Source organism: Hippocampus comes, unplaced genomic scaffold (genome assembly GCF_001891065.2).
Source record: "Hippocampus comes isolate QL1 unplaced genomic scaffold, H_comes_QL1_v1.1 scaffold111, whole genome shotgun sequence".
Taxonomy (NCBI): Eukaryota; Metazoa; Chordata; class Actinopteri; order Syngnathiformes; family Syngnathidae; genus Hippocampus; species Hippocampus comes.
In genome coordinates, this window is record NW_017805698.1 from 1624152 (window position 1) to 1636328 (window position 12177).

Consider the following 12177-nt stretch of genomic DNA (forward strand, 5'->3'; position numbering starts at 1 on the left):
ATTCGGCCTCATTAAAACAACCCCCACCCTTCGGGCGCAGTGCAATTAAAAACCTAATTGCACGCTGTGCCATTGATCTGGCGAGGCAAGCACGATAGAGGAAGATGTGAAGATGCTTATAAAGCCGCTGAACGGAATTCAACATGGTAGCCATAAAGCAGGTGTAAACCCTCAAATATTGCGTTGAGGTGATAATGGATTCCTCTGGTCTCGATTTTTCTTTGGTCTTATCTTCATTATCTTTGTTACAAATAATCATAGAGTGGATTAACGTTGACATGCAGAGGACAAGGGTGGCAGGTGTTTGTTTAGTGACCATGTATGAGCGAATGGATTGAAAAAGGTTGCCCTGAGAAGATTACATCAGGATTGATTGATCGGGGTGTCGCTGTCACTCTTCATCTAATAAAGCCTGACGATGAAGCGCCTGATGATCGAGCGGGCCCGTCTGTCTGCCGCGCGGCTTGCTAGTTGCTTTCCCGACCCTCCGAGCAATCTGATAGCTCTCGAATGATTTCATCCATCCACCTGCATTCATCATCCTCTTTGCGAAGTGTATTTTCACGGTGCTCTTCTATTGTCACCATGTCTTCTGTCATGACACAATGGCACCCTTCAAGATTTGACTATTCAGGTGCAGTGAAATGAAACGGAACCACGTTTCCATGTCATACTTGGAGGTGGGAAAAAAATAAAAATACATTTTGGATCTCTAATCACCGCACCACTGGTTTTCCTCTAAGGCCAGATGGCACCCCGAGAAATCATTTATTTATTTCCTCCAGATCAGATGCCCAATTATTAGACGTAGGCACTTGGCCATAAAGGAACTCTGATTACTGATTTTGAAGCATTCATTTATGATTTGCTCCTCCTTACTCATGGATACAATTGGAATTCCCAACTAAATATTATTGGCACCCGTTTGAAATGATCACAGATGAACTGTCTGCTGAAAATTTAATCCATTAGTGTTGGCGGGCATCCTTTCATCAGTAAGGCTGGAGAATAATGACAAAGCTGCAATTTAAACATGAACCCTGAAATTCATACTGCCAATAAATGCATGTGTTCCCTTCAAGAAAATTCCCGTTATCAATTACCTCCAACGACGACGTGACGGCTTTGCAACCGCTGTTCCTCCAGCGCTCACTCTGGAGACTTGATTTGAGCGGACTATCGATCAGTGACATGACCTTCTCGGACCTCTGATCATTTCTCACCCCCTTTGGAAACCGTCAAGAGTGTTCACCTATTTTCATGGCTGATTAGCTTCTGAATGCTGCTAGGGCCAGCTTTACTGCTCCCCAAACCACAAAATAATCATTCATTTTTAGTGACTGCTATTAAGTTGAGTTGAAAGCCATCCTCAATATTGGAAACTGTGAAGTCACTTTCAATTGTGTTCTTTGTTGTGGTGTAAGACTAAGTAGGTATTCGAGTCGTTTCCGTCTCAGAATTCATGGTGAGAAGCGACCACATTGGCCGGTCTCAGACGATGTGTTGGTTTCCAGTCCGGCCTTGTGTTTTACCAAGGCTGTCTTCTCTTTATTAGTCCGACTGTTCAATCTACCACATTGTTGTTCAGTCTTCTGAACTTAACTTTAATTCTCTCTTCATATTTTTCAGAGCTTTTGAACAACTAATGTCGTTCATACCTCGCAGTGTGTTTGCGACCTCATGTCTTGCATCCTTGACAGATGTCGCTGCTTCAACTGATAAGCGTGCTGTGATTACACTTTAGTCGGATGTCACAAAAGTAACTTGTTGAAGACATTTTGGGAGTTGTTTTGGCAATACATGGCTTTTTACAGCCGTGAAACTCTGGAATGTAGCTTGATGGTATCTGAACTTTAGGCCTGGCACACAACAAAGTAACACCGCCGAAACCGCCTGAACTGTCGCTTCATCTGTGGAGTTCTGCCGCTAGTTTTCATTGCTTTTGCTGTGACTCAAAATATGAATCGGCAGGTTCAGTTTGTAATCAACTCGAACAAAAACCCTTCCCGGGTTCCAAACATTGGCAAGTATGGAGAGTCTCTGTCAGTCGCAAAGTTATTTATGCATTGCTTGAAGAAAAGTAATGAACAAAAACAACGTCGGAAAAACGTGTACAGTGAAGAGTCGGCAAATGTAATTAGATCAGTGGTTCTTAACCTTGTTCGAGGTACCGAACCGTTCATTAGTGAAAAGTAAAAATATGATATATATATATTTTTTTTACAAATTCAAGACATAAAAAAACACATTTATTAAAAACTGAAAAAAAGTAAACACTTCATATGATGTATAATTTTTTTTTTAATTGTGCACAAAATGAACCAGCCAGTGATGGCCAAGCGTATCATAACTAATTGACATGTTGAGTCGGGTGTGTCTTAACCTCCATGGCAGAGGCTCTGTCGAACCCCTGAGACTGATTCACCGAACCCCCTAGGGTTCGATCGAAACCAGCTTAAGAACCACAGTGTTAGATGATCCACTTCAATCGCCATCCCACTCGGTGTGCGGTGACCATTACACATGATAGATAGATAGGACAGAAAGTAGGAGTAGAACCGGACACCTCATGGTATTCGTTATCAGTGGAGTGTCAGAAGCGAAACAGAAATCCAACCTATTGCTCTTGATTGATGAAGTCGAGTCGTTTTCTGGTCTTGCAAGCGGCTGCCTGGCCATCTAATGTAGAAACGACCTAATAGCTTTCATATCGTGTGTAATTTGCAGTGAATAAGTATCTCGATCATGAAGTTGATTTCCTTTCACTGTCTGCTTTCATGCTGGCTTCACACCACCTCCTCCACCCACCACCTGGCCCTGTGGGAGAAGTCCCACGGGTTTGGGTGTTGACGTCACCGACTCCTCATGCCAGCATTTGTTTCTATGCCACCCAGCAAAAGTCTCCTGGCATAATTAAACTTTCAGGCCCTCGGGGGAAAGGGACTATTCATTAATGCGTGAGTCACTCATTTCCATTCTCTGCTCACTTTAAATCCTGTACCGCTCAAGCTTTCCTTGTAGTCATTATCTGGGTTGTTGAGCATGAATCAATAACAGTCGTCACTCCACTCAGTGACGCCATTATTACCCCTCAAATACAAACATTTGGTCAGTGAGCTCAGCTGCGTTTAGCTAATGGTTAGAGGTTTTATTTTTATTTATTTTTTTCCCACCCATTCTTATTTTTGACGACTTTGTCTTGATGTGGACTGAAGGTCTTGTTATTAAATTACTCGCTGTGACGGGACACTCCCTTGGCTGCTGCCACGGAATCGTGTGACTGAATCCTGCACGGTGATTCGCAGATTGAAATCACTTTCTCTGCACGCTGATCCACCGAATGAGGATTTCATCCCTTCCTCTTAATTTGCAGCCAGTCAATGAGCCTGTTCATTTGTGTGTGGGTCCACAGTTGAGAGCGTATTGAAACTCCCATGCAGTCGTTTGCGAGCCGCTTATCCTCACTCGGGTCGCAGGTATGCTGAAGCTGATCCGAGCTGTCTTCGGGCAGTTGGCGGGGTACACTTTTTGAACTGATCGCCAGCCCATTGCAAGGCACAAATAGACAAACCATTCACATTCACGCCTATGGACAATATAGAATGTTCAATCAAGACATGATCATGTAAAATTGCACATCGTGAAAGCAACTTTGGCCATAATCTTGAGGAATATATATATCGTCCATCCCTACTGTTCGTTTACGACACTACACAAAATGTGCATATTCAAATGCCAGTACCAATAATTCATGGAGGCGTTGGTCACAGACCATGAACTCTTTCAATTTTGCATTCTTCCGCGGTGTTGAGATGATTATTGTACGACTGTTTGGCCTCCACACTATTATGAAATGTGTTCCAAGACCTCGAAATTTAAAAGAGAAGAAAAATTCTGTTACCATCAAAATGGAACTTCATTTTCTGAAGCGACTTTCCCTAAAGTGGATGTGAACAGAGCACTTGGCGATGCCAAAGTCATTTTATTATTCGTCCATCCGTTTGATTCTCACCAAACTATTCGGTGTCATCATTTTGTACAGGGACTGTCAGCCTTTCACATATGCTCTCACCAGCGATTCAACACCCAGAAACCAATTTCCTTGTTCCATGCAATCTAAGAGACAAATAGGCCTCAGACATTTGACTTGACAGCCTAATATTCAATGCATTCATGGGAACCCAAGGACCATTATGGATGTCGCCAAATACTTCAACTTCAATAGATTTCTCCCCAAAACAAAACTGAAATGTTTTATCAAGCATCATTGTCTCGTGTATGTGCTGATTACCTTGGGCATTGAAATCCGCCACAACCTGAAAAGTCAAAGTTGTATTTAAATTTTAATCATTTCATTTGACTGCGATTGGCTGGCAACCGGTTCAGGGTGTCCCCCACCTGCTGCCCGAAGACAGCCGGGATAGGCTCCAGTTCGTCCGCGACCCTTGTGAGGATATGCGGATTAGAAAATGGACGGATGGATGGATAATTTTATTCGAGCCAGAATATACTGTCATCATATACAATTTGCAGCCGTTTGAATACTTTTTCAGAAAGAGCGAGTTGTCACTGAGCGCTATGAGCTTCACTGCAAACATTGTGCGACGAGAAACTAAAAGCAACAGGAGCAGTTGCCTTTAGCTCTGCAACCATATGGTGTTCTTTGTGCAAATTATGTGCTGTTGGCGTTTTACTAATTATGTGATTATTACAGCAGTGAAGAAGTGTTGTTGTTTCATTTTGACATTTACATTTTTTTTTTTTCTGATGATTACAGCAGTGAAGAAGTGTTGTTTCATTTTGACATTTACATTTTTTTTTTTTTTTTTTGCTAAACAAGCAGCTTCCAGATGTGAAATTAACACCTATGTGAAGTACAATGTCTTTGTTTGCTAGCCTTAATTGCAGTAAACTTGTTCTTAAGTAAATGTGGAATAATAACACTGCATTGAAAGCAAACACACACAACACTTTGATTTTTGCAACTTAAAATCTCTGTAAAGTAAAATAAATACCAGACCATAGCATATCATGTTCGTCCGCTAATCCGGGGTCAGGTCACGGAGGCAGCATCTTTAGCAGGGAAGCCCACACTTCCTTTTCCCTAGCCACATTTTCCAACTCTTCCGGGGGGTTCCCAAGGGGTTTTCAGGCCAGCCGGGAGACATGGTCTCTCCAAGCATGTCCTGGGTTGGCCCGGGGGCTTCCTGCCAGTGGGACAAGCCCGAAACACTTCACCAGGGAGGCATCTAGTAGGCATCCTAATCAGGTGCCCGAGCCACCTCATCTGGCGCCTCTCAATGTGCAGCTCGACTCTGAGTCCCTCCCGGATGACCGAGCTTCTGACCCTATCTCTAAGGGAGAGCCCGGACACATTGCGGGGGAAACCCATTTCAGATGCTGTTATTGGGAATCTTGTTCTTTCGGTCATGATTATAAGTGAGAGTAGGAGTGTAGATCGAATGGTAAATTGAAAGCTTCACCTCAACAGACCGAGACAGAGTCCGTCTGCCGATCTACCGCTCTGTCCAACCCTCACTTGTGAACAAGCCCCCAAGATACTTAAACTCCTCCACTTGGGGCAGGATCTCATCCCTGACCTGGAGAGGGCACTCCACCCTTTTCCGACTGAGGACCAGGGTCTCAGATTTGGAAGTGCTGATTTTCATTCCAACCGTTTCACACTTGGCTGCGAACTGCTCCATTGAGAGTTCTGGATCACGGCTCCAAGAAGCCATCAGTACCACATCATCCTCGACTGCGTGTAGAAATTGTCCGTAAAGGTTATGAACAGAATCGATGACAAAGGGCAGCCTTGGCAATTGAGGACATGGTCCCGGCATAAAAATCCGAGATAAGAAGATGTCCTATTGGCTGTTAAGCATTCGTTAGGAGAAATGCACTCACTTCCGTACTGTATCCTTTGCTCTAAAGGGTGGTCAGCTTTGATGAAAGACGATTCAGCTCTTGCTTCCTATTAGTCACATCCCATTTGTGTTCGGTTTTGATTCAAAGAGCACCTTCTATCAAGGCACCCAGGCTTTGAAATGAGAATTAGAGAGAAAAAATTAGACAGATCTCTTGTTTTCATCTGCTGGTCAGTAATGAATCCCCCCCCACCAAAATCAATCGTTTATTTGCCAGCTCATTGATATGGAAATGATGCGGCCCTGAAACATCACAGTCTCACTTTCTCCAACCTTGACTCGATTACGAGTGGCTCTCCATCGACAGGAAGGAATTCTTAATTGGAAATTGATTAAAAACAACTTCTCTGACACCACTTTGTTTCTCTTTGTATCAAATCACCTTACGGGTATGAACTGGCCAAAAGCGATTGATTGGTGGTCGCACTGAACTTGTACATGAATGGTGTTTGAATTTGCCGATGATTTCTGCACACCTTCCTAAATGCAGCTAATTTTCTGAGCTCATTGACTACTAAACTGTATGACCCAACTTGGTAAAATTGCTAACTAAAAACATGAAAATGCTGCATGCGGGCTAAGATATCAATCATTTAAAAACCCAGCTTGTGGTCCACAGGTAAACCAAAGGTCAGCCCTGCCCCCCATCAAAAATTTAATGGACCCATTTAGTATCTACAGCCACTCCCAAAGTCAAGAAGAGGCTTTTCACAAAGACAAACATTCAAAAGAGAAGAATCCAACCATTCTCGTTTTCTGACATCTAAATATAAGAAAAGAGGGACCCTAAACAAGTGTCGACAACAATTTTTATTTGAGCAAAGTATGCCCTTGTAATCATAGTTTGGTGCGTACGAGTTCGACCTTACTCATCAGCAATCATCTGAATCCTATATGAATATTTCACGACAATTCCATGACACTGTCTGTAATAATTTACCTGAAAGTCCCTCGAAAGTCAAAATAAATATTTGACACACTACAGAGAATATATGAACAACCCCGTCAAATGTGCATGCTTAAAAAAATCGACAAATATGCAAAATGAGGCTTCAAAATTGTCACAAATCAAACCATGGTTTCTTCCGTAGAGCTGCACGGCAGTTGACTGGTTAGCACGTCTGTCTCACAGTGCAGAAGTGCAGGGTTCGATTCCGGCTCCGGCCTTCCTGTGTAGAGTTTGCATGTTCTCCCCCTGGGTTTTCTCCGTGGGTTTAATGGAACACTCTAAATTTTCCTGAGGTGTGAGTGTGAGCGCGAATGGTTGTTCATCTATGTGTGCCCTGCGATGGGCTGGCAACCAGTTCAGGGTGTACCCCACCTAATGCCCAAAGACAGCTGGGATAGGCTCCAGCACGCCTGTGAGGAAGAGCCGGTTCGAAAATGGATGGTTGGATGGATGGTTTCTTCTGTCAAACGCATTGGGCGATTCCGCTGCACTAGGCACTAGTTTTCATGAAGAAAAAAGGAAAAATGTTGGTTGTCTGAATATGCCTTCATTGTACTTCTGAGTGCGACATTTTCAATAGACTATCTGACCTACATTGTTAATTATCATCTACCTGTCAAAACAAAACATCTTTTAATTCGCGCATTCAACATCCAAGTCTTTAGACCGAGCAAGGGTGTTAATGTCTTTTTCTTTCTTACACAATAGTAGACACATTTTTCATGCCCTACTTTCCCTAGGATGTATCATTGGATGGTTCCAAAAGACAGGACAACAAAATAACCGTTGCGAGCTCTGCTTGAAATGGATTTTGCATCAATGTGATCTTGTCAGTGTTGACTTTTTATCATCATATCTGAATCAGATTGCAGAGTAGGTCACACGGGGCATGTGTGCCATGCTCAGAATGAAAAACATCTAACATTGCCAGAGGGCAGAGACTGGTGATGTAAAAGCTTACGTAATATCACTCGTCCTGAGCGTTCAAATGAAGTAATTATGATACCTGATTTCATTTGAATAGTTTTATTCTTCCTCTGCACTTATAAATTGGATTCTTGACATTTTATACCCAGCGGTATCTCATAAATGTGATGAATGTTTCAATTTGCACACTGCGCTTTACATATTTATACATCGAATTCATTTTGACCTTTTAGGTTGATCTTGCATCATGCAGGGATGCTGCCAAAAAGTACTGCATTGTCATCTCTGTCACATTCCATATCAGTCTTGTCATTACCTTTTATGCAGGCACTGTCACTTACAACAACAAAATAGAAATACAATAAAACAGGCGCTAAGATGTGTTCTTTTCTCACCTGATTGTTCCGGATTATATTTTGAACTAGAAAGGGAACTTCAATGTCCTGAACGGGTTGAAAAACAATCCTGTCACTTACACTGAAAAGAAAAGAGGCTCTGCCCATATGATGTATGTTTGTGGCCTCGTTAATGGATGAGTATGTGCAAAAATCACTCATGTGGTTTTCTTTTATGCCTTTAATGACTGTCTGTTAAAATATTTAAGAATGGTCTCAAACCAGCTTGACCGTGCTGATTGTCTCAGCTACCGCAATTATAGGACTAATCGACCCACAGGGGAAATTTACTGAGGTTTACTCACATTCATCAGCTGATGTCTGTCAGTATTCTTTGTGTATTTCCTACTCCATAACCCACCCATCAAAAAAACAAACAAAAAAAAAACAAAACAAAACATAATAAAAACTGCATCATACATGCAATGAATGAGCTAGACTCAATCGCATGCTAAATTGAACAATATGAACACACATAGCGCTACAAATGTGTTTGAAACTGCAAGTGCCCCTAAGGGTAATCTTCAGAGAAGCTCTTCATCTGAGGAGACTTTTAGCGTGTTCTTGTAGCCTAAAGACCCTTGCATCAATGTGATGTGTTAATAGCTATGCACCTCTCACATTCCGATTAAAGGCCTTGCCTTGCCAGTACACTGTAAAATATTAAAATAAAGTTTAAAAAAATTCTTAAACGCCAGTGGAGATCGGCAGACCTGGAGTACAGCCATTTTTTTTTTAATTTAATTTTTTTTTAGATTTTGTCACATGGACGGCGACAGAAAGGGCCCTTTCCATGCTATTCAACTGAATTGTAAACTATGCAACTTTTTTAAAGGGGAAACCACAATTTTATTTCACATAATCTAATTTGTGTGATACAGACTGGACCAGAAAGCCAATTACTGTAGCAGTACAGTATATATACAGTTTTAATGTTCCTTTTGAAATGACACACTATGGTGCCAAAGCCATATCTAATAGAAAAGTATTACTTTGGTGTCATCTTGTGGTAACTTGGTGTGAAAGAACTATGTTGAATTGAGGGTAGGGAGCTCCTATTTGGGCAAGCACCACTAGAGTGGTCAAATCTGTCTTATTGAAAAGTAATGCTATCACACCATCTTGTGGCATCTACAAGCAATAAAACATTTTTTTGGTGAGAGGAGTCACTTGCAATTCTTCGCTATCTGCGGCAGGACTTAATTGGCCGGAATTTCTGTATCGGGATTATGCAAGTACATCCATCTGGCCATAAAAAATGAGTAGTAGTAATATATAGTACACTTTCATACGAAAAAAAAAAAACAGTTCCTTCATTGTATAGGTTGGGACTATTGTAACCAGAGTACTCCCTGTATCAATAATAAAAAAAGTAAGCATTATATTACACAAATGACAGAACACACCCAGGGAAAAACCTGATAAATTAACCAAATCGATAAAATAAGTTTAGCTGAGCATTTTATTGCTCTATTTAAATGACATTAAATTAGAAAGCATATTCACTTTTATCATGGGTGCGAACTAATAGATACCTTAAATTCGTTCCTTGACTGTCCTTCTGACTCAGAACATCTCAAATGATCTTTCTTTGTTGAAATGAATGGGTTACAGCACAACTACACAGATGCTAACCATTGCCTATGTTAGCATTAGCCTTAAGCTAGTGGACGAAAGGCAAAGCTATATGGCTGAAAAACACAGTGTGTAATCGTCTTTGTTTGATGTTTAGTTTGACAGTAAACTTCAAGTGAGAGAGGCAATAAACAGACGGAAGCTTTTTTTTCCCCAAGAATATTTAGTAATTCTATTAATGCTATGCATTCCCCTTTCTCAAACAAAGCAGCAACCGAGGTTTTTCTATTGCAATTTCCATTAGCGATTGAGGAGTGGAAGAAGGCTGGAGAGAGAGAGAGCAAGACAGAGGCAAAGCGAGAAGGGGGCGGTGCCTGGCTTGTCGAATGTTTTCAGCACCGTGGACAGCTCCAGTCTCACTGCGTGTATCTGGGCTGAAGCGACAAGCAATTGCATCCATCCACACATCCAAGCATTTGTCTATGTCTTACTGTGGATTGTGTGGACTCGTGTTGCTCCTACACTGTTAAAAGTGTCAGTTTTTTTTTCCTCCCTAAAGAAGTGGATCCTCCCTGCACCGAGTTCTTTTTGTCTTCCACTCACATCGGAGCATGGCTGCGCGTCTCCGTGACTGTTACTGATGTGTGGGATGTTCCTCCATGCCGCGTGGATCCTACTTTAGGATCTAAAGAAGCGGTGTGAAGTTTGGGCGATAGGCGAGCTGCATCTGCAACAACAACAACGGCAGCGGGTGTGAGGCGGTGAGTGGTCCAGACGCATTCAGCAGCCAGGATGAGGTGCCTGTGTGACTTTTTAAATTGCACTTAAAGACAGAGGAGGAGCCTGACACATCTGCAGGAGCAGACCTTCTTATCGAGCATCTGCAGAAAGCCTCATTTCACACTCTTTCCCCACATTAGCGTAAAACCAAGACATCAGAAATGAAGAAGTTTCGCAAGGTGTTGGACGGGTTGACCACCTCCTCTCCAGGTGGCGGGACTATTGGATCTCCGTCGTGTGGCAGCGCCGCCGGGACCCCCACCACAGCGCCTACCCCCAAAGAGATCGACGTGCAGGAGACACTCGTGTCGGAAAACTTTCAGCTGTGTAAGGTGGGTACTTGCATGACACAGCTTTGCTCCAGCCTTGCTGTCCTTGTGTCCTCCCCACCCACTTTATTTACATTCACACACGCCGTGTTGACAATGGACCACCCCGAGGCATCCTGTGGTGTAATTTTTCATCTAGTGCTTGGGTGGAAGTTCCCCATAACGCAACAGAGGAGGACTCGCGACCTCATTTTGCCTTTTTTTCATTTTAATGCCCCCTCTGACAAATCCATTTGTCATCCTTGCACATGGGAGCATATCTGGCAAAGCTGACATGTGGCTGCAGTTTTGGGAAGCTCCCACCAGTATGTGTACAGCCCGCTCATGTGACCCAAACACCCAGAGAGCATGTCGGTGAAGAGCAGCCTTCGTGTTGCATCAGCGAGGACACATAAATGGTGTGGAGGCGATGACATAACTGGTGTCCCTCCCTTGCATACAAAGTGCACACAAGAGGGACCCTGCAGTATGTCCTCATAGTTGATGTGCTTTTCACTCGGGGGTGGGGGCCTGGTGCTGATGCTGATGTGCGTGTTAGTGTGTTTCTGGGGTTATACGGTAGGTGTATTTATAGCACGATGCATTTCGGGGCTGACTGCAGTGATTATTTCTTGCGCTTGAAAGAAACGGGTGAATTTTGGCGAGCTGTGTGAATAATTCATTAAGAACCTAAGAGAATCTGAGTTGTTTGCGGTGCTGTATTTCCAGAGTGGAGGGAGAGGTGGGAGTTTGTCTTTTATTTCTACAAAGGGATTGGAGGACGAGGAGGCGGCGGTTGATTCACAAGAAAAGGATGCTGCAGAGCACCCTCACAAAGCTGGCTCACAGGCAGACGGGGAGGAGAAAGTGCTGGAAAACGAGCGGCAGGATTGTTGAGTCCCATGCCGGAAGCTGCGCCTTCTCGCTGAGTGCTTTAATGCACTCTTGATATTAAATACACGAAATTGATTGAAGTGCATCAAATTCCAACTCATCACTGTGTGTGTGTGTGTGTGTGTGTGTGTGTGTGTGTGTGTGTGTGTGTGTGTGCGTGTGTGCGTGTGTGCGTGCGTGCGTGTGGAGAGGTGAGTTACACACAATCACTCCTTTGCCTCCATCCATTTCTCACTCCAGACAGAGTTCAAAGGTTGATGGACAGGTTGTAAGTCTGACTCGTGTCGTATCAGTCTTGTATCTATTTCTACCATCCCCTACACGTGAAACTTGGCTTCAAGTCAATCGAAAAAGAAGACACATCCTGATATCACTGCCTTTATATGCAGGCTCTGTTTGAGTTATATATATATATATATATA

The 12177-nt window shown here is 42.9% G+C and overlaps 1 protein-coding gene across 17 annotated transcripts in view; it reads left to right on the forward strand.

Moving 5' to 3' along the window:
• Nucleotides 1-10171: 10171 nt before the first annotated feature.
• stxbp5l (syntaxin binding protein 5L) overlaps nucleotides 10172-12177 on the forward strand; it is a 99687-nt gene continuing 97681 nt past the window's right edge. For 11 of the 17 annotated variants that reach the window (XR_002169737.1, XM_019882379.1, XM_019882375.1 and 8 more), the window contains exon 1: nucleotides 10172-10885. Coding sequence is in view for 16 of the 17 variants with exons in the window: in XM_019882379.1 (XP_019737938.1) it covers nucleotides 10715-10885 (171 nt within the window). In the remaining variant the exon portion in view is untranslated. The remainder of the gene's footprint in view (nucleotides 10886-12177) is intronic. The other 6 variants (XM_019882387.1, XM_019882389.1, XM_019882386.1 and 3 more) reach the window with 2 other exon arrangements.